This window comes from Triticum urartu, chromosome 6A (assembly GCF_056163025.1).
Source record: "Triticum urartu cultivar PI428250 chromosome 6A, HENAU_Tu73, whole genome shotgun sequence".
Lineage (NCBI taxonomy): Eukaryota > Viridiplantae > Streptophyta > Magnoliopsida > Poales > Poaceae > Triticum > Triticum urartu.
In genome coordinates, this window is record NC_141878.1 from 140,838,901 (window position 1) to 140,866,595 (window position 27,695).

Here is a 27,695-nt window from a genome sequence, read left to right on the forward strand (position 1 = left end):
GAGACCTTTCCTGGTCCCCGCGGCCTTCTTCTTGGCCTTCTCCTCCGGCGCCTCATAGGGCGCCGGAACCGGCATCTCCGTCAGGAGAGTACTTGCTGGATCTTCGGGTAGTGGGGCCAGACAGTCGATTCGCTCCGCTGTCGCGACCCATTCCTGTCAAATAATGTGGAGGCTCAGATCCCTCACATAATTATACTACGGAAAGAAACGCCTTATGAGATATAAGGAGCTTATGGGATTAGGAGGGCGCTTTGCGCTGAGTCCATGGTCCTTGGTAAGGGGAGGAGGTACCTCGGCAGACTTGAACAACACCCTCCAGATGTCCTGGTGCGTCGTGTCGAATAGCTCTCGCAGCGTCTGGTGCCTTGCCGAGTCGAACTCCCACATATTGAATGTCCATCTTTAACACCGGAGGATCCGGCGGAAGAGCATGACCTGGACCACGTTGACAAGTTTGATTTTCTTGCTTATCATGTTTTTAACACAGTTCTGGAGTCCGGTCAGCTCCACCGATGAACCCCAAGATAAGCCCTTCTCCTTCCAGGAGGTTAGCCACATGGGGATGCCGGATCAGAATTCGGGGGCCGCCACCCAGTTGGTGTCGTGCGGCTCGGTGATGTAGAACCACCCCGATTGCCACCCCTTCACATTCTCCACATAGGAACCTTTGATCCAGGTGATGTTGGGCATTTTGCCCACCATGGCGCCTCCGCACTCCGCTTGCTGGCCGACCACCACCTTCGGTTTAACATTGAAGGTCTTCAGCCACAGGCCGAAGTGGGGCTTGATGCGGAGGAAAGCCTCACACACGACGATAAACGCCGAGATGTTGAGGATGAAATTGGGGGGCCAGATCATGGAAGTCCAGCCCGTAGTAGAACATGAGCCCGCGAACAAATGGATGGAGGGGAAATCCCAGCCCGCGGACGAAATGGGTAAGGAATACAACCCTTTCGTGGGGCTCGGGGGTAGGAACGATCTGCCCCGCGCCTGGGAGCCGGTGCGTGATATCTGCGGCCAGTTATCCGGCTTCCCGGAGCTTTGTGATGTTCTCCTCCGTAACAGAGGAGGCCATCCACTTGCCTCCCGCTCCGGACATGTTCGGAGTGTTTTTGCGGAGAAGATGCGAACTTGGGCGCTGGAGCTCAAGTGCGCGAGAACGGATAGGCAGGGAAGAAGGCATGGGTAAAAAACAGGAGTCCTTATCCCTTTATAAGGGCGGTAGAAACTGCGTGCCTCCCCACTTGCCTGGTAAAACTCGCTTATTCCCCAGGCGTTGTGATTGATGGCGCGGTTGGGTTACCCACGCCCGTATTGATGAGGATCCCGGGATAAGGGGACACGATCTCTGCTTCGACAAGACGTGCCAAGAAAACCGCCTCGCAATATGTGCAGTAGCTGGTTGAGAAAAACGGTTCGAATAATAACCGGGGCCATGGCATGATGTCACGTTATGAAAAGTTGTCAGCAGATTAGATTTGTGGAAATATTATACTCTCTATGGTGGTATGTGGAGTTTGTTTTGCAGAGCCGGACACTATCCTTGTGTTCAAAATCTTCTATGGAGTATTCAGAGGAGGAACCCGCCTTGCAATGCCGAAGACAATCTACGCGCCAGACTAATCGTCATTGAAGCCTGGTTCAGGGGCTACTTAGGGAGTCCTGGATTAGGGGGTCCTCGGACAGCCGGACTATATCCCTTGGCCGGACTGTTGGACTATGAAGATACAAGATTGAAGACTTTGTCCTGTGTCCGGATTGGACTCTCCTTTGCGTGGAAGGCAAGCTTGGCGATTCAGATATGTAGATCCCCTCCCTTGTAACCGACTCTGTGTAACCCTAGTCCCCTCCGGTGTCTATATAAACCGGAGGGTTTTAGTCCATAGGACAAAAACAATCATACCATAGGCTAGCTTCTAGGGTTTAGCCTCTCCGATCTCGTGGTAGATCAACTCTTGTAATACTCATATCATCAAGATCAATCAAGCAGGAAGTAGGGTATTACCTCCATCGAGAGGGCCCGAACCTGGGTAAACATTGTGTCCCCCGCCTCCTGTTACCATCCGCCTTAGACGCACAGTTTGGGACCCCCTACCCGAGATCCGCCGGTTTTGACAACGACAGTGTGGTCCGCAGCCCCCAGAGTACGGAGTCGAGCTCCTCAACCCAGTGCTTGTCTGATTCTTTCAAAGACCACACTAGTCTGGGCTTGATGCCGCTCATAATAAGACCGTTAGCTCATTCGACTTGACCGTTGGTTTGTGGGTGGTAGACGGAGGCATAATCGAGTTTAATACCCATATTAGTACACCAGGTTTTTACCTCGTCGGGTGTGAAATTGGAGCCATTGTCAGTGATAATGTTGTGTCGGACACCATAACGGTGCACAACACCGGATATGAAGTCTATCACCGGGCGGGACTCAGCCGTTTTGACCGGCTTAGCCTCTATCCACTTAGTGAATTTGTCCACCATAACCTGCAGATATTTTTTTCTTATGGCTTCCCCCTTTAAGGGGTCCAACCATATCGAGTCCCCAGACCGCAAAAGGCCAAGTGATGGGGATTTTTTGTAAGGCGGTGGGGGGCATATGGCTTTGATTGGCGAAGAGTTGGCATCTGACAAAACGTTGGACAAGGTCCTGTGCATTTGCTCGGGCCGTCGGCCAATAAAACCCTGTACGGGAGGCCTTGCTAACAAGGGCCCGAGCTGCGGTGTGGTGACCGCCGAGTCCGGCATGAATTTCAGCCAAGAGCTGCCGCCCCTCTTCCTCAGATATACATCGTTGAGGGACTCCGATGGCGCTTTTCTTGTAGAGCTCTCAATCATGAACCTTGTAGGCCTTTGAACGCCCGACAATACAGCGGGCCTCATTCTGGTCCTCAGGAAGCTCTTTCCTGTTGAGGTAGGCCAGGAAGGGTTCGGTCCACGGGGCAATGACTGCCATGATGAGATGCACCGACGATGTTATTTCGATGGCTGAGCCCCCGACGATGTCGGTGTTTCCAGGATCTTGGATTATGTCTGGTTCCGGACTAGTATTTCCATTTTCCCCTGCCACACCATGGATGGCTTAAAGAGCCTTTCCAGGAAAATATTAGGTGGGGCTGGGTCGCGCTTAGTGCCGATACGAGCAAGAACATCCGCCGCTTGATTACTTTCTCGAGCCACATGATGGAACTAGAGTCCCTCGAACCGGGCCGACATTTTTATGACTGCGTTACGATACGCTGCCATCTTCAGATATTTAGTGTTGAAATCTCCATTTATTTGAGATATTGCAAGGTTGGAGTCCCTGCGTACTTCTAGGCATTGTATGCCCATGGAGACAGCCATCCGGAGACCATGTAATAAGGCCTCATATTCGGCTGCGTTATTGGAGTCTGTGTATAGTATTTGGAGAACGTACTGGATGATGTCTCTAGTAGGGGACGTTAAAACGATGCCCGCTCCTAACCCTGCCAGCATTTTGGAGCCGCCGAAGTACATGGCCCAATTGGAGTATGTCTCGTACTCTTTAGGGTGTTCGACCTCTGTCCATTCGGCTACGAAGTCGGCCAGTTCTTGGGATTTGATAGCTCGACATGGTTTATATGTAATGTCAAATGGGAGGAGTTCAATGGCCCATTTGGCAATCCGGCCCGTAGCATCGCGGTTGTTTATGATTTCATTGAGTGGTACTTTGGAGGCCACCGTGATCGAACACTTCTGGAAGTAGTGACGAAGCTTTCGGGATGCCATGAAGACTGCATATGCTATTTTTTGATAATGAGGGTACCGGGATTTGCATGGTGTAAGGATAGTAGATACGTAGTATACTGGCTTCTGAAGCGGGAATTTATGTCCGTCCTGTTCTCGTTCAACGACGAGTACGGCGCTCACCACCTGGCGTGTTGCTGATATGTATAATAACATCGGTTCGCCGACGTTCGGTGCGGCCAGGATTGGATTGCTCGCAAGAAGGGTTTTTATTTCCTCCAGTCCGGCTGTTGCCATGTCCGTCCACTCAAAGTGGTCGGTTCACCGTTGAAGGCGATAGAGTGGCAGTGCCTTTTCTCCCAATCTGGAGATAAAGCGGCTTAGAGCTGCTACGCAACCCGCAAGCTTTTGAACTTGTTTAAGGTCTGTTGGTTTAGCCAATTGTGACAAAGCTCGGATTTTGGCTGGGTTTGCTTCGATTCCTCTATTGGAGACGATGAAGCCTGGCCGTTTTCCAGCGGGGACGCCGAAGACACACTTTTCTGGGTTGAGCTTAATGTCATACACCCGGAGGTTGTCGGATGTAAGACGTAAGTCATCTAGTAGTGTTTCGACGTGCCTGGTTTTGAGGACGACGTCATCGACGTAAGATTCTACTGTTTTGCCGATCTATTTCTCCAGGCATGTTTGAATCGTGCGTTGGTATGTGGCACCGACGTTCTTGAGCCCAAAGGGCATGGTGTTGAAGCAGAATGGCCCATATGGGGTGATAAATGCTTTTGCGGCTTGATCAGACTCCTTCATTTTGATTCGATGGTGTCCGGAATATGCATCAAGGAAACACAGTGAATCGTGTCCTGCGGTGGCGTCAATGATTTGATCAATGCGGGGGAGGGGGAGGGATCCTTAGGGCATTGAAATCGACGCACATGTGCCAGGATTTGTCCTTATTTGGTACCATCACCTGGTTTGCCAGCTAGTCCGAGTGTTTGATTTCTCTTAAGAATCCCGCCTCGATGAGTTTGGCTAGCTCCTCCCCCATGGCTTGTCGCTTGGGTTCGGAAAAGCGCCGCAGCGATTGCTTGACCAGTTTAAACCCCTTTAATATATTGAGGATATGTTCGGCCAACTCACGTGGGATCCCTGACATATCTGAAGGGTGCCAGGCGAATATGTCCCAGTTTTTGCGCAGGAATTCTCGTAGTGCGGTGTCAACTATTGGGTTTAGTTGAGCTCCGATAGATGCTGTCTTCTTGGGGTCCGTTGGGTGGACCTGGAATTTGACTATTTCTTCTGCTGGTTTGAAGGATGTGGATTTAGGGCGTTTGTCGAGGATCACGTCGTCCCTGTCCACCGTGGAGCATAGTGCGGTTAATTCGTTGGCCGTGAGGGCTTCAGATAGCTCCTCCAGGGCCAGGGATGCGGTTTTGTTTTCAGCGCGGAGTGCTATGTCTGGATCACTAACGAGAGTGATTATACCATTTGGTCCAGGCATTTTGAGCTTCATATACCCGTAATGGGGTATGGCCTGAAAGCGTGTAAAAGCATCCCGCCCCAATAGGGCATGATATCCTCTCCTGAAAGGGGCCACTTGGAAATTTATTTCTTCAGACCGATAGTTCTCTGGCGTGCCGAATACTCAGGACCCCGATTCCAAGTCACATCGATCTAGCCGGTAACACCTCATATCACTTTGCGGCCTCACGCACGGTATTCCCACGGGTGTCGCCTTACCATGGCCTGGGACCGTTTGCGCCTTTTGGCTCACGTATATGATAGTGTCGCTAGCATCCATATGACAGAGAACCCGGGCCGACATGGCTAGTCGTGAACCCAAAGCGGCACCAACCTATGGGGACAGGCATACATGAATCACATCGAGCATGTCGGTCAGCAGCGTGTGAATCCCGGCTGTAGCACTGGGCTAACAGGACTTCGGGAACCCGGGCTATAGCAGGCTTGGCAGGACTCCGGATGTCACCGCGTGACATTTCCCCGAAGGGACAGACACAGGAACGAAGTGAAACACATGCCGGCCAGTCAAATGTCCTGAGCAGTAGTGCTGGGCTAGCAGGACTCCGGTGAACCAGGCTGTAGCGGACTACTATGGCTCATGGAAGCACTAGACTACATTTCCCCATAAGAGAGGCTGCCAAGGATAAACAACTAGATTGTCGGATCCCACACATAGCAAGCATTTCAATCATACACACAATATGCTCGATATGTGTAAATACAACATGGCATCACAACAAGACTCTATGACTCAGAGTATTTATTCATTAGGCTCCGAGGAGCCAAGCATTACAAACATGGGTCTCATGACCCCAACATACAGAGCATACCAGACTAAGCACATGCGGAAGTTTAACGTGTCTGAGTAAAGACATCTACAAATGAAAAAGGCTGAGAAGCCTGACTATCTACCCGATCCTGCCGAGGGCACAAGATCATAGCTGAGGTAATAAGCTAAACGTCGAAGTCCACGCGGAACTACTAGCGAGACTGAAGTCTCTCTGCAAAACATAAATTAAGCAAACGTGAGTACAAATGTACCTAGCAAGACTTACATCAGAACTAACTACATATGCATCGGTATCATCAAAGGGGTGGTGGAGTTTAACTGCAGCAAGCCGTCTTTGACTCGGTGGCTCTCCTGAACTACGACTGCAAATAACTCTTTGAGGTGGCGCACACGAGTCCACATATTCACCATATCAATACACCACTATGGATCCACTCTCGTCACCCTACGAGAACACCATCCATAGCACTCACGCTTATCTTGCGCATTTTAGAGTATCCACTTTAACTTGTCTATGAACTATGCAAGGGGTCCAAGTTTCCATATCCGAGGAATCCGGCTATTCGAATAGATAGTGATAACCCTACAGGGGTGTACTTCTTCACACACGCTCTCGCCACTTATCGCCCTGTACACGTCATGTACCTCGGCAACCTTTAAGCGGAAGCCGGGCGAGGGAGTCGGCCACGACCTGACTAACCACACAAGTCTCTCGTCCAGGTTTATCACCTATTCGGTTTCCATCCGCAAGGAGATCCGACCGGGGTGTTGCTCATGGCCCCAAATGATGTGAGCAGGGTTCCCAAGCCCACCATCCGGGTGCCACTTGGTACACCGGGCCACTGTGCCTAGTTTGTCCCAAGCCCACCTGTACCGAGTGCCACCTAGTAGACTACTAACACTACCTACAAACACCAGAAACTAGTTGCAACTCCTGGACAGAGATCAGGTTGATTATTAAGTCGAGAGAGCTTGGAGCTCCCGGAGCCCAATGTGTGGTAGTAACTCTTCATGGATCACAAACACAGAACTCTGTTCCTGAGGACGGCTGCAATGAGACAACCCACCATGTACTCCTACATGGCCTCTCACCGCTACCTTTACCAAATCGTGTTCACCACTTAGCTCTCAACAGTAGGACATGTTCACAACTTTCCAATTCATCCCTGATGAATTAGACCTGACACAACTCTAAGCAATAGCAGGCATGACAAACAAGCATCAATGAGTAGGCACATCAGGGCTCAAACAACTCCTACTCATGCTAGTGGGTTTCATCTATTTACTGTGGCAATGACAGGTCATGCAGACGAAAGGGGTTCAACTACCGCAGCATGTAACAGTTGAATCGTTGTTGTCCTAATGCAGTAAAAGAGAGCAGGAGCGAGAGAGTGGGATTGTATCAGAATGAACAAGGGGGTTTTGCTTGCCTGGCACTTCTGAAGATAGTATAGCTCTTCATCGGTGTCATCGAACTCATCGTCGAAACACGTCTACTGAGAGGGGACAATTACCGGCAAGGGAGCATAAATAACATTCAATTAATGCAATGCACAAGCGAATGAATGATATGACATATTAAGGTACTGAATTGACCTAATGCAATATCTAGCCAATTTAATTGAAGTGGAACTCAAACAAGATCAAATTCCAGCTCCAAATGTTATTTCATAAATTACCCTAATCATCATTTGTCCTATTCAGTGAGGTTAACTTGTTCAAACCTGCATGATCATGGCATAAATAGATCCTTCATATTTTTCTGATCATTTTTCATATATAAATTATTTCATTTGGAGTTACGGTTGAATTTCTATGATTTTTTGAAGTTTTGGCTATTTTCTAAAATTTCCAGAATTAGTTTAAATCCAGAAAATCAATTACTGCATCAGCATTGTGCAAGCATGACCTCAGCGAGTCAACTGAGGCTGACCAGGTCAAACCTGACTAGTGGATCCCACTGGTCAGTGACACAGTGCTGGTCAGGGTCACTGACCTGTGGGCCCGGTCAACGGCCACGTCAGCCCGGTCAAAAGTAACGTGTGGGGCCACCGTGATTAGGATAAAACTAAGCAGGAATAAACTGGGGTTAATTAGCGCGTGGGGCCCGTATGCCAGTGAGCTAGGGAGGTTAGTTAGCCCCGTCATTAGAGCTAATGACGATGCCACGTCAGCGGTCGCCGGGGTTAGTCGCTGGTGACCTCACAGTGCGGCGGCGGCTCGCCGGCAGGGCGATTCCGGCCACGAGAGCTCACGCTCTTGGGCTCTACGGAACCAGCGCGACGAGGCACTTCAGATCATGGCCGTGCCTAGCCGTGGGGTGGTCCTTGGCAACGGCAAGGAGCTCGGCCGCGGCAGCCGGAGCTCGGGCGTGAGCGCGGGAGGCGCTTCGGGGTGCAGGCGGGGAAGCTAACGCGCTAGGGAGGGCGTGCGCGAAGCGGCAAGTGCGATGGACATGACGAGCGGACCAAAAGGTCGCCGGAGTCGTGTCGGCGGCGAGCGCAGGCTGCGGCGCATGCGGGTGCGTGTGGCACGACGGCTACGGCGTGCGAGAGGGAAAACGGAGGGAGGGAGAAGATTTAGTGGCTCACGGTGGTTGCGACGACCGTCAAAGTGGGCTCGGGGAAGGCCGGATGATGACAGGGCATCTCCGGCGATCTGGGGGGCAGAAGGTTGAAGACGACGGCGTCGGCGGCGTTCGGGGGCGTCCAGCGTTGCTTGACTCAGCGGAGAGGGTGTGGGCGACGGGGCGATGCTCCTGGGCATGTCCAGGGGCGAGGGGGAGGCAGTGGCCGCGGTGGTGCTTGTCGGCGGCGACAGTGGCGCTCGGACCGTGCGAAAGGGAGAGAGAATGAGGGGAGGAGGAGCACGGGGAGGGTGAGAGAAGACCAGAGGCGTTGCGTGGCGACGCAGGAGGCGTCCAGGGCGGCGAGGGAGCAGCCAGGCAGGGAGGAGGCGGCCGGCGCGCGCGTTGGGCACACGCCCTCCTGCCTACTGGCTGGAGGTTGAAGACGGTGGCGGCTGTGGTGGGCTGGGCTGCTACTGGGCTGCACAGTGTTGGTCCTCTGGGATGAAGGTAGGCGCAAGGTATTTCCTCTCTCTCTCTTTCCCATTTCTGTTTCAGTTTTTCTATTACTTTTATTCTGTTTTGTATTAGTAGAAATACTAATTCATTTTGAAAAATCTTGAAAATTATTGTGGCATATGTTTGGATTATTTCCAACAACCTTAAAATACTTTCAAGATTATTTGGACATTTAAAATTATTTATAGGATTTAAATGTCCAAATGCAAGTACTTATGATTTAATTCAAAAATCCAAAAATGACCTAGAAAGGTGTGCACCATTTTTGTCAGAGGTTCCAAACCAATTCAAAAATGATGAACTTTTCTAAAGAGCATTCTGGGTTCTTGAAAATGTTTTTAAGTTGAACCTATTTGATTTAATTTTGGTGCTAGGGTTTTCCATCCCCATTTCAACTTTAAATGAAAAAATAACATGATGCATGGATGCTTTAAGGCAACTAATGGCAAGCAAATTCTAGGGCTGTGACAACTCACCCCTACTAAACAAGAATCTCGTCCCGAGATTCAAGACGTGGGGTAAGAAGACAGAGGGGACACAAAGCTAACATGATCTTCATGATCCAGATATCCCTCTCGAAGATGTTGATTCATTGCTTCAAATTGATCTTGACGTCTTTGCTTTCGAGATCTTCATCCAACATGATGACGACAGAAGGAAACTCTATAGAAAATGATCTTCTCAAAAATCAAGCGATACACGATCAACTCATGGAATGAGACGTTGAATCATCTCTTGATCTAAGAGACAAACACACATCAAGAGGGATGGGGAGTACAAATGATGAAAGTTCAATTTGGTAGGAAACACTCCCACACTTAAGTAGGATGGTGCATATGTTTCAAGGTAGCGAGGAGTTGATTGCCATGATTCCATAACGGGGCACCTCAAGAAAGGCGACTCATAGAGTTATTCCCTTAAGTGGCAAAAAGAATTACTTTTGATACAAAGATCATTGAAACTCTTCATACCAGCCTGAGGAAATTCACAATTGATCGTTTGAACGAAGTCAAAGAATGGCATACTCAGACCAGGATGGATGATGTGGACTGCCTTGTTGAAGACAACGCCATGAGTGATTTTTGCTTATCATCGGAGATGGATGGGACCCATGGTAGGTCCACTTTTGAAGATGATCTTGGACAACAACTGCTGAGAAGGCGGATCATAGTGAAAGGGCACAATGGTGGGTGCAAGCTGGGGACAAAATGCAAATGTTGGGAATGATTCTAGTAACTGGGGAGAAACCCAATAGTAGAGAGAGATTCCACTATCGGAAAGGTTATAGCATAACCGAGGAAACTGAAAGCAGATCCCAATTAATGCCAACGATAAATCCTAGTGATTTCACGTGCTCTCAAGAACTTGAGCATTTCCATATTCATCAAGGTTTTACCAGCATCCGTGGCAAGGATCCTGGCAACACGACATACTACCATGATGACTAGTGATGGATGATGCGGATACAAAGGAAGATAAAACCTTCTCAGACTTCCCTTTAGAGAGGCTAAGGAAACAGAATCTGGATGATCGACCGAGAGACATTTAGCACTCCGCTTCTAATGTTCTCCTTGATGTGCTAGCGTAATCCATTCATAGATATGGTTTGATATCTAGAACATCAAGTAAAAGGTCGGACTTCGAGAACACAATAAATCCATAGGGAACAACTACTGGAATAAATTCTACGAGATCCTTATGGGGAGGTGGCCAACTTTCTCAATCAAGATACTACCATAATAAGTCTTCCGGTTGGGTGTGTTGGCCACAACATCCACTTTACCGGGTTACAGAGACACCAATATTATAGTTCTTGAGAAACAAGCCAACCATCATATTTGCCTGAGATTTAGATCTGGTTGGTGTCAGGATAATCCAGACTCATCAAGTCTATAAAGGAGAATGAAAGTTTGCAACACAAATCGACGAGATGGCGTTGCGAGATTCTCGGGGAGTGAACAACGATAGCAAGCTCCAAAACATGAGCTGGTTCTGCTACACACATGTGAACACGTTGTCCACGACAAGCATTACCATGTAGAAGTCTTACGATAAAACACTACCGGGTTCAGGTGGGGAACCAACACCGAGGATAACAAAGTCCTAACATAAGTCATGCTCTTAAGAAGGAACTTCTTCTCCTTGAACAAATTAATCAGTGGCTTGGTGTGCTAGGGACACATATAGAATGAAGGTTGCAAGTCTCCAAATCATAGAATACTTCGCACGTATGCATGACTGATTTGGGATGATTCCAGAGGAGGCAAAACAAACTTTCTCGAATTCATGGCGGCAACTTGCATCAATTGCACATGAATTAGAGGAAGTCACTTCTTTCATCCAAACATATGCTTCATGAGCTAGCATGAAGAAATGATTTCAAAGTTTCCAACACTAGCTTAATGTTGAACATGAATCATGGACAAGATGAAAATATTGTCGATGGGCTCAACAACAGGTCATACAGATTTCCATGAAGATGGAATCCCACAACTATGTGAACAAAGCGATAGCATTGGTCATACCCAAAAGATATAATGGTGTATGCTTGAGGAATCTACCACAAGTAAGACAACATTACGAACATCGTTGGTTCTGATTCGATTTCAGGATAGCCCACACTCAAATCAAAGTTTGGACAAGACAATAGATCCAACAATTTATCATGAGGATCGATCAATGAAGATATCATCTTTCCTCAACACACACACAAACACAAAGATATCCCTTCAGAATGAACTAAGTTAGGCAAAGCTTTTATATTCCAACTCTCCAACTTGTTGTTTAGCTTAACTAACTAGCTCAGGAGTATCCAACATAGATTCTTGGAGAAATGGTGGTTTACAAGAAACCAACTTGATCACGAACTCAACATAGCGGTTAGGTGACAACCTGGTAATACTTCCGAGAAGATATTCAGAAATTCATGAACCATCGATATGTTGCTAAGCTCGAGAACAATCTTGATTTTCAAGGCAAGACGATGTGATCAAAAGAGCAAAGGTTTGACAAAATCCTAACTCATCGATCGAAGAATGCACCAGGAAATAAAGACTAGGTAGCACAATCAGTCTTAGAATGATGAGTTAAGAACCAACACGCTAAGAATGAAATTATTGTCCTTTAACTACCAAGAAACAAGGCTGCTAGGAGTATTCACTTCACACATCACGATTCACTTGTCGGCATTCCAGTTACAATAACATGGGAACCGAGGAATGAACAATGATGGCAAGAAGTATCACTGCATCAAGAGTTCATAAGAGGTGGTGCAATTCTCATGACATTCCTGACATCAAGATGGTAACACTCCAAGGTAGAACGGAGCAAAAGCTGGATTGGCATTTTGATCTGCGAAATACAACTACTTTGACCAGTCCAAGAAATGGATGAGGTACTGGAGTTTGTTTCTCCTAGTCATTCTGAACTAGAATGGCTTGACGGACCACAAGAATGATAGGCACCGATGAACGAACGCATGCATACTCTTGACTATCAATTGATAGACGAAGGTCAGAAGACAATAAATAGGGACAACTCAAAGGAACATATGTTTTTATGAGTTGTGGATGCATGGATTAGTATGCCGAACAAATTCAACATATTTCTTCCGGATAACCCATGCAGAGAGGTAGGACTGGCAGAGTCACAATTATGAATGGAGAACTCCTCAAGAGTACTCTGATTGTGATCTTTTGGTTCCAATAACTTCTGCCATATTGGCTCATGGTATTGGAAGAACGATATACCACAGACCTCGAGGACTATCACAAGGTTACTAATATCTTAAGGGAACTAGCAAATACAAACAACATGAGGTAGGGTGAATCTCAGGTTCAAAACCCAGGAGTAGAATACCTACTAACTAAATAACATCACGAGATGCTTTCGAGAATGGTGGCCAGAATCATCACACTGGGGATACGAAAGAATTGAAAAATTACTGAGTGGTTCTCGAGGACACCTAGGGTCATAATACTAACTCCAACATACACGTCAAGGCAACGGAGTACCTCAACACACCGATTAGTGTGCTTAATCTGGCCCAAAAATACAATGGGAACATAGGAAAGATTTGCAAGTGCATCATACTATTTAGAAACCTGGGATGACTTGGACAGCATAACGGTTGTAAATGCTGAAAATGATTTGAGACATCCTGCAAAAATGGTGGCATAACCACTCAACATCACAATATCAAGGTTCTGATGCCAACTATGAACATATGGAAGTAGTAGGAACTGAACTGAGGCTTGAACTCAACAATCCTAGGCAACTACGGTTTAGTAACACGTCATCCTGAGAGATAGAAGAGAAGCCTAGTTCCTAATCCTCGTAGAAAAGAAGAGGTTGACTCAGATCAGAAGGGCATAAGGTAAAGGAGTAAAAAGAGCCTTACGTTCCCTACCACAATCAATTCCCTTATATAACTAAAGCATTTCTAGACTCAACTTTGACCAGTATGGCTTGGTAATCCTACAGGCAGTCAGACTCTGATACCAAATCTGTCAGGACCCCGATTCCAAGTCACATCGATCTAGCCGGTAACACCTCATATCACTTTGCGGCCTCACGCACGGTATTCCCACGGGTGTCGCCTTACCATGGCCGGGACCGTTTGCGCCTTTTGGCTCACGTATATGATAGTGTCGCTAGCATCCATATGACAGAGAACCCGGGCCGACATGGCTAGTCGTGAACCCAAAGCGGCACCAACCTATGGGGACAGGCATACATGAATCACATCTAGCATGTCGGTCAGCAGCGTGTGAATCCGGGCTGTAGCACTGGGCTAACAGGACTCCTAGAACACGGGCTGTAGCAGGCTAGGAAGGACTCCGGATGTCACCGCGTGACATTTCCCCGAAGGGACAGACACAGGAACGAAGTGAAACACATGCCGGCCAGTCAAGTGTCCTGAGCAGTAGTGCTGGGCTAGCAGGACTCCGGTGAACCGGGCTGTAGCAGACTACTATGGCTCATGGAAGCACTAGACTACATTTCCCCCATAAGAGAGGCTGCTAAGGATAAACAACTAGATTGTCGGATCCCACACATACCAAGCATTTCAATCATACACACAATATGCTCGATATGTGTAAATACAACATGGCATCACAACAAGACTCTACGACTCAGAGTATTTATTCATTAGGCTCCGAGGAGCCAAGCATTACAAACATGGGTCTCATGACCCCAACATACAGAGCATACCAGACAAAGCACATGCGGAAGCTTAACGTGTCTGAGTACATACATCTACAAATGAAAAAGGCTGAGAAGCATGACTATCTACCCAATCCTGCCGAGGGCACAAGATCGTAGCTGAGGTAACAAGCTAAACGTCGAAGTCCACACGGAACTACTAGCGAGACTGAAGTCTCTCTGCAAAACATAAAGTAAGCAAACGTGAGTACAAATGTACCCAGCAAGACTTACATCAGAACTAACTACATATGCATCGGTATCATCAAAGGGGTGGTGGAGTTTAACTGCAGCAAGCCAGCTTTGATTCGGTGGCTATCCTGAACTACGACTGCAAATAACTCTTTGAGGTGGCGCACACGAGTCCACATATTCACCATATCAATACACCACTATGGATCCGCTCTCGTCACCCTACGAGAACGCCATCCACAGCACTCACGCTTATCTTGCGCATTTTAGAGTATCTACTTTCACTTGTCTATGAACTATGCAAGGGGTCCAAGTTTCCATATCCGAGGAATCCGGCTATTCGAATAGATAGTGATAACCCTGCAGGGGTGTACTTCTTCACACACGCTCTCACCACTTATCGCCCTGTACACGTCATGTACCTCGGCAACCTTCAAGCGGAAGCCAGGCGAGGGAGTCGGCCACGACCTGACTAACCACACAAGTCTCTCATACAGGTTTATCGCCTATTCGGGTTCCATCCGCAAGGAGATCTGGCCGGGTGTCGCTCACGGCCCCAAACGATGTGAGCAGGGTTCCCAAGCCCACCATCCGGGTGCCACTTGGTACACCGGGCCACTGTGCCTAGTCTGTCCCAAGCCCACCTGTACTGGGTGCCACCTGGTAGACTACTAACACTACCTACAAACACCAGAAACTAGTTGCAACTCCTGGACAGAGATTAGGTTGATTAATAAGTGGAGAGAGCTTGGAGCGCCCGGAGCCTAATGTGTGGTAGTAACTGTTCATGGATCACAAACACAGAACTCAGTTCCTGAGGACGGCTGCAATGAGACAACCCACCATGTACTCCTACACGGCCTCTCACCGCTACCTTTACCAAATCGTGTTCACCACTTAGCTCTCAACAGTAGGACATGTTCACAACTTTCCAATTCATCCCTGATGAATCAGCCATGACATAACTCTAAGCAATAGCAGGCATGACAAACAAGCATGAATGAGTAGGCACATCTGGGCTCAAACAACTCCTACTCATGCTAGTGGGTTTCATCTATTTACTGTGGCAATGACAGGTCATGCAGAGGAAAGGGGTTCAACTACCGCAGCATGTAACAGTTGAATCATTGTTGTCCTAATGCAGTAAAAGAGAGTAGGAGCGAGAGAGTGGGATTGTATCGAAATGAACAAGGGGGTTTTGCTTGCCTGGCACTTCTGAAGATAGTATAGCTCATCATCAGTGTCATCGAACTCATCGTCGAAACACGTCTACTGAGAGGGGACAATTACCGGCAAGGGAGCATAAACAACATTCAATTAATGCAATGCACAAGCGAATGAATGATATGACATATTAAGGTACTGAATTGACCTAATGCAATATCTAGCCAATTTAATTGAAGTGGAACTCAAACAAGATCAAATTCCAGCTCCAAATGTTATTTCATAAATTACCCTAATCATCATTTGTCCTATTCAGTGAGGTTAACTTGTTCAAACCTGCATGATCATGGCATAAATAGATCCTTCATATTTTTCTGATCATTTTTCATATATAAATTATTTCATTTGGAGTTAGGGTTGAATTTCTATGATTTTTACAAGTTTTGGCTATTTTCTGAAATTTCCTGAATTATTTTAAATCCAGAAAATGAATTACTGCATCAGCATTGTGCAAGCATGACCTCAGCGAGTCAACTGAGGCTGACCAGGTCAAACCTGACTAGTGGATCCCACTGGTCAATGACACAGTGCTGGTCAGGGTCACTGACCTATGGGCCCGGTCAACGGCCACGTCAGCACGGTCAAAACTGACGCGTGGGGCCACCGTGATTAGGATAAATCTAAGCAGGAATAAACTGGGGTTAATTAGCGCGTGGGGCCCGTATACCAATGAGCTAGGGAGGTTAGTTAGCACCGTCATTAGAGCTAATGACGATGCCACATCAGCGGTCGCCGGGGTTAGTCGCCGGTGACCTCACAGTGCGGCGGCGGCTCGCCGGCCGGGCGATTCTGGCCACGAGAGCTCGCGCTCTTGGGCTCTACGGAACCAGCGCGACGAGGCGCTTCAGATCACGACCGTGCTTGGCCGTGGGGTGGTCCTTGGCGACGGCAAGGAGCTCGGCGGCGGCAGCCGGAGCTCGGGCGTGAGCGCGGGAGGCGCTTCGGGGTGCAGGCGGGGAAGCTAACGCGCTAGGGAGGGCGTGCTCGAAGCGGCAAGTGCGATGGACACGACGAGCGGACCAAAAGGTCACCGGAGTCGTGTCGGTGGCGAGCGCAGGCGGCGGCGCGTGCGGGTGCGTGTGGCACGGCGGCTACGACATGCGAGAGGGAAAACGGAGGGAGGGAGAAGGTTTAGTGGCTCACGGCGGTTGCGACGACCGTCAAAGTGGGCTCGGGGAAGGCCGGACGACGACGGGGCATCTCTGGCGATCTGGGGGGCAGAAGGTTTAAGACGACGACGTCGGCGGCGTTCGGGGGCGTCCAGCGTTGCTTGACTCAGCGGAGAGGGTGTGGGCGACGGGGCGATGCTCCTAGGCATGTCCAGGGGCGAGGGGGAGGCAGTGGCCGTGGTGGTGCTTGTCGGTGGCGACGGTGGCGCTCGGACCGTGCGAAAGGAAGAGAGACTGAGGCGAGGAGGAGCACGGGGGGGTGAGAGAAGACCAGAGGCGTTGCGTGGCGACGCAGGAGGCGTCCACGGTGGCGAGGGAGCAACCAGGCAGGGAGGAGGTGGCCGGCACGTGCGCGCGCGCGTTGGGCACACGCCCTCCTGCCTACTGGCTGGAGGTTGAAGACGGTGGCGGTTGTGGTGGGCTGGGCTGCTGCTGGGCTGCACAGTGTTGGGCCTCTGGGCTGAAGGTAGGCGCCAGGTATTTCCTCTCTCTCTCTTTCCCATTTCTGTTTCAGTTTTTCTATTACTTTAATTTTGTTTTGAATTAGTAGAAATACTAATTCATTTTGAAAAATCTTGAAAATGATTGTGGCATATGTTTGGATTATTTCCAACAACCTTAAAATACTTTCAAGATTTTTTGGACATTTAAAATTATTTATAGGATTTAAATATCCAAATGCAAGTACTTATGATTTAATTCAAAAATCCAAAAATGACCTAGAAAGGTGTGCACCGTTTTTGTCAGAGGTTCTAGACCAATTCAAAACTGATGAACTTTTCTAAAGAGCATTCTGGGTTCTTGAAAATGTTTTTAAGTTGAACCTAATTGATTTAATTTTGGTGCTAGGGTTTTTCATCCCCATTTCAACTTTAATTGAAAAAATAACATGATGCATGGATGCTTTAAGGAAACTAATGGCAAGCAAATTCTAGGGCTGTGACACCACGCACCGCGCCTCCCGACTGGGAATAATTCCTCGGAAGGTTTTGTTACTTTGCATGATGCAGCTCTTGTCTATTTCCATTGTATGGAGTGTGTCCTCATAAATGAGGTTTAGTCCGCTGCCGCCGTCCATGAGGACCTTGGTAAGTCGAGACCCATCCACGATGGGACTGAGGACTAACGCGGCTGGCGCTCGTACTGTTCTGTAGTTTGGTTCGTCACCGGCGTTGAATGTTATAGCCGTGTCGTTCCAGGGGTTTATCACAGCAATTTGGCAGACTTCGGCGAGCTCGCGAAGCGCCCTTTTGCGCTTGTTGTTTGAAGCAAATGTCTCAAAGACCATCAATACTCTTGAGTTATCGTCCCCTGGGGGATGCCGTTCTGGGTCGTCCTTGATAAGGATGTCCTCGCCGCTCTTGGCTACCTGTCGTAGTATCCAACATCCTCTAAGGCTGTGGGTTGCCATGGTATCTGGTGTTGTACGTATTTTGCATGGGCCATCGAGCCACCCCACCAGAACGGTGTCGTGCCGCATAGCGGTTTTGTGTTTCTTGACTGTTGGACTGGGCGTTCCGCGAGGGTGCGCCCTTTTCGCCTGTAGGGGGAGTTGAGTTGGGACTGACGGTTCCCAGCGAGGTGGCTGAGTTTTCCAGGTGCTCTCCATCGCGCTGTACTTTTGTACGATGGTTGCTAAGTCAGCGAATTTTAGTATGCGGCGGCGATTAATGGCGTTGAGGATTCCTTCGTCCGCGCAATTGTTGCAGAGCGCTGATATTGTGTCCTCGTCACGGCAATCTTTTACCTTGTCCTTGACAAGGAGGAATCTGGCCCAGAAGTGATGGACCGTTTCCTGAGACTGTTGTTTTATGCTCATGAGAGTGTCTATATCCGGGTGGGTGGGTGGAAGTAAATCCGAACCCCGACCTGACCGATTATCCGGAGTCTGATGACCTTCCGGGCTTAACAGTTCGGGTTCCGGAATATCTTCTGATTGTTTAGGACCGTCGTCCGATGCTATGTTCGGAGGGCTGGTCGCATCCTTTCGCGGGTGGGTATCCGGCTCTTCTTGATCGGCGATCTGAACATAGTCCATCTTCGGTATAGAAGAAGACTCACCGTCCCGCTCCATGACTACCGCAATCTGGTGGGTGATCAGTAGGGTCTTGATTTCTCCTTGATCGGTTTTAGGCCCGATCCGATCGTAGTCTATGGCTATTCCCAATGCGGCGATGCGATCTAGGAGTTCGTTCAAAGATGAAAACTCTATCGGATCCATCTTCTTGGAGTGCTCGAAGTTGATGCGAAGGGGGTTTTCGATGGCCCGAGAGGTCATCGTCGGCTCAACATCCGAACGGGCGATCATAGTAAAGCCGCCCAACCGGAGGGTTTGGACCGCGGCCAGAGATCCCCCGGAGGTGATGTTGTCTTTAAGGACAAGGCGAGCCATCGAGCCTTTCGTCGACGGCACATTGGAACTCTCAATGAAAGCACCAATGTCGGTGTCAAAACAGGCGGATCTCGGGTAGGGGGTCCCGAACTGTACGTGTAGGATCGATGGTAATAGGAGACAGGGGACACGATGTTTACCCAGGTTCGGGCCATCTCTATGGAGGTAATACCCTATGTCCTGCTTGATTGATCTTGATGAATATGAGTGTTACAAGAGTTGATCTACCACGAGATCGTAATGGCTAAACCCTAGAAGTCTAGCATGTATGACTATGGTAATGAGTATTTATCCTTTTCGGACTAACCCCTCCGGTTTATATAGACACCGGGGGAATCCAGGGTTTACATAGAGTCGGTTACTTAAGAAGGAATCTTCATAGTCGGTGGCCAAGCTTGCCTTCCACGCCAAGGAGAGTCCAATCCGGACACAGGTATAGTCTTCGGCCTTCATGTCTTCACAGCCCATCAGTCCGACCCATGGATAACAGGCCGGACGCCCGAGGACCCCTTAGTCCAGGACTCCCTCAGTTGCCAACCAATGGGATGTAAGTGGGTGTTCAAGAGGAAGCTTAGGCCCGATGTTACTGTTGAGAAGTACAAGGCTAGGCTTGTGGCCAAGGGTTATACCCAAAAAGAAGAAAAAAGATTTATTTGATACTTACTCACCTATGGCTAGACTGACAACCATTCGAGTGTTACTCGCATTGGTTGCCTCACATGGTCTTCTCTTTCATCAGATGGACGTTAAGACGGCTTTCCTCAATGGAGATCTAGACGAGGAAATTTACATGCAATAGCCAGATGGCTTTGTAGTAAATGGTCAGGAAAGAAAGGTGTGTAAGGTAGTGAAATCTTTGTATGGCCTGAAACAAGCGCCTAAGCAATGGCATGAGAAGTTTAATACAACTTTGACATCTGCTGGCTTTGTTGTTAACGAAGCTGACAAATATGTATACTATCGCTATGGTGGGGGCGAAGGAGTTATACTGTGTCCGTATGTCAATGACATACTGATATTTGGGACCCACCTCAAAGTCATTGAGGAGGTCAAGGCTTTTCTATCTCATAACTTTGAGATGAAAGACCTGGGTGTGGCTGATGTTATCTTGAACATTAAGTTAATGAGAAATACTGAGGGTGGAATTACACTTTTGCAATCCCACTATGTTGAGAATATTTTGAGCCTTTTTGGATATACGAACTGCAAACCTTCTGCAACACCATATGATCCTAGCATGCGGATTCGAAAGTTCGAAGGCACGGCTGTAGATCAATTGAGATATTCTCAAGTGGTTGGTTTACTAATGTACCTAGCTTGTGCTACTCGTCTTGACATCTCATTTGCTGTGTGCAAACTGAGCCGGTTTGTTTCCAATCCAAGAGATGTGCATTGTCATGCTGTTGAGAGAGTGATGCGTTATTTGCAAGGTACTGTGAACTACGGAATTCACTATTCTAGGTACCCGACGGTACTTGAGGGGTATAGTGATTCGAATTGGATATCTGATGCTGATGAGATGAAAGCCACAAGTGGATATGTCTTCACACTTGGTGGCGGTGATGTTTCCTGGAAGTCTTGCAAGCAGACGATCTTAACGAGATCGACTATGGAAGTAGAACTCACAACATTAGACACATCATGCATCGAAGCAGAATGGCTTCGAGAGCTTTTAATGGATTTGTTGGTGGTTGATAAACTAGTCCCGGCTGTCCTTATGAACCGTGACAATCAAACTGTGATTACCAAGGCTAAGAGTTCAAAGGACAACATGAAATCCACAAAGCACATAAGAAGAAGATCAAAATTTGTCAAAAAATCAAGAACCTCTGGAGTGATAGTGTTGGATTATATCCAGACGGCTAAGAATCTGGCAGACCCTTTTACGAAAGGACTATCAGGGATTGTGATAGAAAATGCATCGAGGGAGATGGGTATAAGACCCACGTAAGTTGCCATGGGGATAACCCAACCTATGTGATCGGAGATCCCGTGAATTAGGTCCTGGGAAAACAATCCAGCGATCAACTGAGGATGGTATCCTTAATTAACCCACTCCGTTGGAGATGCAATAATACTCTCAATTCTGTAAGGCAGGCTGACTTTTGTCTTAATGTGTTCCAAAGCTTATGTAAGCAAGATGCTAACCTACGGAGCATTCTTTAGAGGAACACACCTATGTGAGTCCGACTGCTGGTCACAGTCTATGAGATTGGGTGATCTCTAGGAAGCTCATGAGAAGGTACGGAGTATGACTAATAAGCTCCACCCGTGGGGTTTAGCCTTCGGCAGCCACGTATCAGCTGACAATGGGCGAAACTTCTACATGCCAAACTGACAATTCAAGGCATAGTCCATTGTTCAGTTGTGAAGAAGTCTAATCCCATTGCTCTAGGTGGAAGTTCAATTTAACAGTCTTCACTGAAAATTCTGGTATATCAAACATTGTTTAGAACAGCTGACAAACTTATGTGCCTCGAGATCTGGTGGGGGATTGCTGGATTATGGATGGGCTTAGGCCCATATAAGACAATAATCCCTGGTTAATCCTTAAGGCCCATGCATGTGTACGGCAAGTGGTGGGAAGTGTAGTACCATAGTACTATAGTAAGAAGAGTGAGACCTCTTTATAAGGGTTGCTCCATCACTTGCTATTGGGAATTTGGGAATAGGAGCTGTACATGCGCGCTCCTCCTCCTCCTCCGCCGTCCGCCTCGCCACGCCTCGCCTCGTCACGACGCGCGCGCGCAGCGGGTTGCGGGAATGAGCCGAGCCGAATCTTATTTTTGCCGGTCAAGAATGGTTAATTAATCTCGAAATAATTAACGAGTCGCTTACGAAAGTGCCACTGTCCGAGACGTTGGACCGTGGGCTGTTCGTGGACTCGGTCGTCCCTAACTCAGTTCACTCACTCCCTTTCGCACAACCCTAGCCGTCATCTACCGTTCCTCTCTCTGTACTGCTTCCGGCGATCCCATCCCGACGACCGCATGCACGGTTTGTCGGGAGAGTAGGTGCCTCCGGAATCCTGTCGTTCGAGATCCTGCTCGAAAGAACGACAATAAGGTTTTGGGGGAACGTCTCGACGCGACTGCTCCCGATCCGTCCCCGTTTCCGTCCGCCTCTGCTTCCACTACTTCACCTGCATCGACTCCATGGCTAATGACGAAGCCACTAAGAAGAAGGCCTCAGCCTATGCCGAGGCTGCCGCTGTCGCCGCCGCGTTGGCCTGGCCAACCGGAGGATATGACTCGTTCATCCTCTATTTGCTCGTTCATGTGATGGCCGTATATATGATGTTCGTAGATGTTTCGGTTCTATGTACCGTACGCTCTCACATGCTTAGGTATCGGTATGAAATGCATACCGTATTTGGCATGCTTATTGTTTACTCATGGATTAGTTTAGTGGAAAAAGTGCTAATATTTTCAACAGTAGTTCCAGTAGGTACGTGCACGGTGCAATTTGGCTACACACGAGCACCGCACGTCAATCATTGCACTTTTCTGAAAGATCTAAAAAATAATCTGTTTGAAAGATCTCAATTATTGCACTTTGGATTGTACTGTAACGACGAGCACAGTACGCCACCTTTCATGGTCTGCTGGTGATACACTACGGTACACCACCACCTAACAGAAAAATGGGAGACATCCCATCGACTCATGCAACCACCTAAACTTTCTACCACTGTTTATCACAGTGGGCGGAGTGTCTGATCTGACAGATAATGCACATAAAAGAGCCAATGCAACGGAAGAAGGCAGCATGCGCGATCGGAGCCAAGCTCGAGCAATCCACCGCGCGACTTCCCGAGAATCGACATGGTCTGCGACGAGAGCATGCCATTGGAACGCAAGTAGGTATGCGTGATCGGAGCCGGGATGGCCGGGCTGGCGTCAGCCCGCGAGCTGCGCCGGGAGGGCCACGACGTGACGGTGCTGGAGCAGAACGCCGACGTGGGCGGGCAGTGGCTGTACGACCCGAGGAGCGATGGCGCCGACGACCCGCTCGGCGCCGCGGAGACGGTGAAGGTGCACGGCAGCCTGTACGCGTCCCTCCGCGCCATCAGCGCCAGGGAGAACATGGGGTTCACCGACTTCCACTTCGCGCCCAAGGACGGCCGCGACGGCCGCCGCTTCCCGGGCCACCGCGAGGTGCAGCTCTACCTCAGGGACTTCTGCGACGCGTTCGGGCTCATGGAGGCGGTCCGGCTCAACACGCGTGTCCTGCGCGTCGCCATGGCGGTGGCTCCGACGCGGAAGTGGACGGTGAGGTCCGTACACGAGGGCACGGAGGAGGAGGAGGTCTTCGACGCCGTCGTCGTGGCGAACGGCCACTACTCGCAGCCGAGGCTGCCAAGCATCCAGGGCATGGAGGCATGGAGGGGGAGGCAGATGCACAGCCACTCGTACAGGGTGCCGGAGCCGTTCCGGGGCGACGTGGTGGTGGTGGTCGGGTGCGGGGCGAGCGGCAAGGACATCGCCATGGAGGTCCGCGGGGTCGCCAAGGAGGTGCACCTCGTGGCCAAGTCCATGGAGGAGGTCACCCCCGGGCTCGCCAAAGTGCTCGCCAAGCATAGCGCCAACCTGCACCTGCAACTGCACGTACGTACTACTACGTCTATTCCGTGCTCCAGTCAGTCACGTCTCACGTCGGTCGGTCTCCACATGCAAAACGAAACGAGTGACCCGTACATGGAAAGCTACTAGGTGGAGCGCCTGTGCGAGGACGGGCTGGTGGTGTTCGGCGGCGGCGGCTCCGGCGTCCTCGCCGACACCATCATCTACTGCACGGGGTACAATTACTCTTTCCCGTTCCTGCACACGGCGGGGGCGGTCACCGTCGACGACAACCGCGTCGGCCCGCTGTTCGAGCACGTGTTCCCGCCGTCGCTGGCGCCGTCGCTCTCCTTCGTCGGCATACCCATAAAGGTTCGTGAAATCATAAGCATTACAGCAGATCTTGATTATACGTACCAAAACAAATTAATCAATGCGTCTGGTACGCAGGTGTTTGCGCCCCGGTTCTTCGAGGCTCAGGCGAAATGGGGGGCGCAGGTGCTGTCAGGGAGGAGGACGCTGCCGCCGGAGCAGGAGATGATGCGGTCCGTGGAGGAGTATTACCGTGCCAGGGAGATCGCGGGCGTGCCCAAGAAGTACACCCACGACGTCTGCTTGTCTGAGACCATGCCCACGGTACGAACAACAAATTTAGCAGACTCCCTAAAAAGAGGGATCGACTATGCATCCTACCTGAAAAAAGAGCATCTGTCAGTCACTTATATTCTAGACCGTCTGATCTTCATCCAACGACTGTGAACAGACTTACACTGCTCATATTCAACCTCTGGTTTCTTCTTTCTCCCGTGTAGCCGTCAGCCAGCCCAGGCCCAGCCGCTGCCTCCGCCCCATGGCCGGTGTCTAGCGCCACCTCGCCGTCCCGCCCTTCCCTCTACCTCTCCCATCGCCGTGCTGGCTGTCATCCTGGTCATCCCTTTAACCCGTCTCACCTAAAATAACTCGTGCGATCCCCTGCACCCCACCACCCCCTAATATAGATATTGGGGTCATGGCTTCCCCTAAGATAGCTTCTCTTCTCCGGCGAGTTCCGGTACATTAGAATTAGCAAAACCAAAAATGAAATTTTAGATTTGCTATTCTCAGCCGACTCTTAGTCAATACAGAGTCCAGTCCCAATCCATCTGACGTTGAGGTCCATGTAAGTTATTTTTTTGGATCCCGATACCGCTCAGACGTTCATCTTTTACCATGGCAAATCGAAAGTTTTTATGGCAATTTTAGTGACATGAGGATGACAAGTTTAGTTAGCAAGCATGAGAAATCCGTGCTCAGTGTTTCTTTTGCCAGGAAATTACCATGTGTGTCAACTAAACTTGTTATCCACGCGTCACTAAAATTGCCATCAAAAAAGTAAGATTTGCCATGGTCAAATCTCGAACATTCGGGATTTATCATTTTCGTTTTTCTAAGTTTGGAAGCAGAAACTAGAAATTCTTTTGCACTAGTCTAGATGAACAATTTTTCATAACATAGTGAACTTCTTTCCAGATGTGTATTAACAAATTTGTAAAATCTCGGTCGACTAACCACTAGTTGGGTCCAAAATTGTTTAACTTTAAAGCAAGCGTGCAAAGTCAGATTCACTAAAACTACAACATTTATATTTTTACCGCCATGTGGAGCCTACTTGTCGATGTGATACATACTTATTTTGCCTTCTTTTTGGTTTAACCTACATTCTTCCCCCAACCACACCGCAACAGTATCTCTACTGTCTACCACTTTCCACACCACCCATAAGCTCATGTCGAGGCACCGGTCGTTGCTACTAGAGGGAGTGCGATGTGAAGCCCTTGGACATCGTGAGTGGGGAAGAAAGCGGCCACAGAAGGTGCACGATAGGCGACGACACACTCAACAACTTGGTGGGGTAAGGGAGAGATGACCTCATCATCGCTGGCCATGGCGGCATTCATATTGGCCGCCGACCTATCGCTAGGTGGCGACGAGGGTGGGTGGTAGCGAAAACTGGTCCACAATGCCGAATGGAGGTAGTTGGCGCTAGTTTAGTGGTGTTGTGACAAACCCTCCCTCCATACCCGCAACACACACACAGACCGTAGTTACAAAGGGGCGTGGCTAATAGTCAATCGACTGAAAACTGGGTTTGGGTCGGTCGATCATTTTGGACCGTTGGATGGAAAATCAACAGCGAGATCGTCTTCTTCAATCTCCGACTCATCTTCCTCCTCTGACCACCTCATGTACCACCGGTCGGCCGCATGCTGCCCCCCCCCTCCGAGGCCATCGGCGTCCCACGACCGCCTCGCCACACCTCCCACCCCTGAACCCCCCCACTAGTCTTGCCGCCTCCCCAGCCATCCCTCTAGCCCTAAGCGATGACCGGTTTTTCTCCGGCGAACTTGCACCACCGCCGTGCTGCCACCCCCGACCACCGTTGTGCTGCCTCCCCCACCCCCACCCTAAGATAGATGATGGGGTAGACTGCCAGCGAGCTTCTTCCACTCCTCCAACGTGCTTCTTCCTCCCCTTCGGCAGTTTCTCCCTTCTAGCGAAATTGACCAACCCAAAATAAAAAATCAGACGGCCGCATGTAGCTATTGTGGACATTTATACCCCCCCCCCTCCCTCCCTACCACATACCCCCAACACACACAAACTGTAGTTAAAGTGATATTTATACCACCACCCCTCCCCCAAATATAAATGCCAGACGACAAGTTTGAAGTGTCTTTAGAATAAATGGAGACGGTTTAGAGACTCTGCCATCATAGATTTTTTTTACTCCTAGCCTTATATTAAACTTTTTTAAAAGGAGATAATTTAGTGAATCCGTTAGACTTGCTCTAGCAACTATTTCATACCAAGCTAGCTGATCAAGGTATTTACCTTCAGAGTATTTTTTTTGTTCCTTTGATCTGTAGTACATGGATGATTTCGGGAGCAAGTATTGTGACTTCCCACGCGTGGAGAGATGGCATCACGAGCTGGTCGTGTCGTTGTTTGCCAACATGAACAACAATCTCGAGACCTTCCGCGAGGACTACCAAGACACCGACTCCATCTGCAAGGGTGTGGAGGAGTGGCACTTGTCTGCAAAACAGCCTCAAGCTGCTCCTGCTGCTAAAAAGATGTCGCTTGGTCTTTCGTGAACAAGCATAGTGGTCTGTGCACACCCTTCATGACATGGCAGGCCTTCCAGGCTTCCACAGTAATCATCGATATGTTTTATTGGTTTTCGTACTTATATAAGTTGTATGATTCGGAAATGTCACAGATATAAATGCATTTGTGTGATTTATGATCTGTATAGAATTAAGTTGCACACATACATGGTGCAGGGGACAATAGAGGTTTTTCCCACCATTTTCAGAACAAAATATTTCTCAAACTGCTGAACACTTGAGTCAGTGATGACCCACAAGTATAGGGGATCTATCGTAGTCCTTTCGATAAGTAAGAGTGTCGAACCGAACGAGGAGCAGAATGAAATGATAAACGGTTTTCAGCAAGGTATTCTCTGCAAGCACTGAAATTATAGGTAATAGATAGTTTTGTGATAAGATAATTGGTAATGAGCAACAAGTAACAAAAGTGAATAAAGTTCAGCAAGGTGGCCCAATCCTTTTTGTAGCAAAGGACAAGCCTGGACAACCTCTTATATAGAGAAAAGCGCTCCCGAGGACACATGGGAATATCGTCAAGCTAGTTTTCATCACGTTCATATGATTCGCGTTCGGTACTTTGATAATCTGATATGTGGGTGGACCGGTGCTTGGGTACTGCCCTTACTTGGACAAGCATCCCACTTATGATTAACCTTTATTGCAAGCATCCGCAACTACAAAAAAAGTATTAAGGTAAACCTAACCATAGCATG

At 48.9% G+C, this 27,695-nt stretch overlaps 1 protein-coding gene across 2 annotated transcripts; it reads left to right on the top strand.

Annotated features, from left to right (window-relative positions):
* Positions 1-22,894: 22,894 nt before the first annotated feature.
* LOC125514670 (flavin-containing monooxygenase FMO GS-OX-like 8) lies at positions 22,895-27,112 on the top strand. Of its 2 annotated transcripts, XM_048680010.2 has the most exons (4): positions 22,897-23,878; positions 23,984-24,205; positions 24,284-24,469; positions 26,740-27,112. In XM_048680010.2, the coding sequence occupies exons 1-4, from the start codon at positions 23,156-23,158 to the stop codon at positions 26,965-26,967; spliced, it is 1,359 nt and encodes a 452-aa protein (XP_048535967.2). In that variant the 5' UTR covers positions 22,897-23,155; the 3' UTR covers positions 26,968-27,112. The 2 variants fall into 2 exon arrangements, with proteins under 2 accessions (XP_087383206.1, XP_048535967.2); XM_087527080.1 differs by lacking the exon at positions 26,740-27,112 and having other exon boundaries at positions 22,895-23,878; positions 24,284-24,606.
* The last annotated feature ends 583 nt before the right edge of the window (positions 27,113-27,695 follow it).

What these genes read in the sequence shown, in the direction of transcription:
- LOC125514670 (XM_048680010.2), top strand. Translation starts at nt 23,156, where the DNA reads ATGGCCGGGCTGGCGTCAGCCCGCGAGCTGCGCCGGGAGGGCCACGAC. An exon ending in ACCTGCACCTGCAACTGCAC is followed by an intron (nt 23,879 to 23,983) that starts GTACGTACTACT and finishes GAAAGCTACTAG; the next exon opens with GTGGAGCGCCTGTGCGAGGA. An exon ending in TGTCTGAGACCATGCCCACG is followed by an intron (nt 24,470 to 26,739) that starts GTACGAACAACA and finishes TTTGATCTGTAG; the next exon opens with TACATGGATGATTTCGGGAG.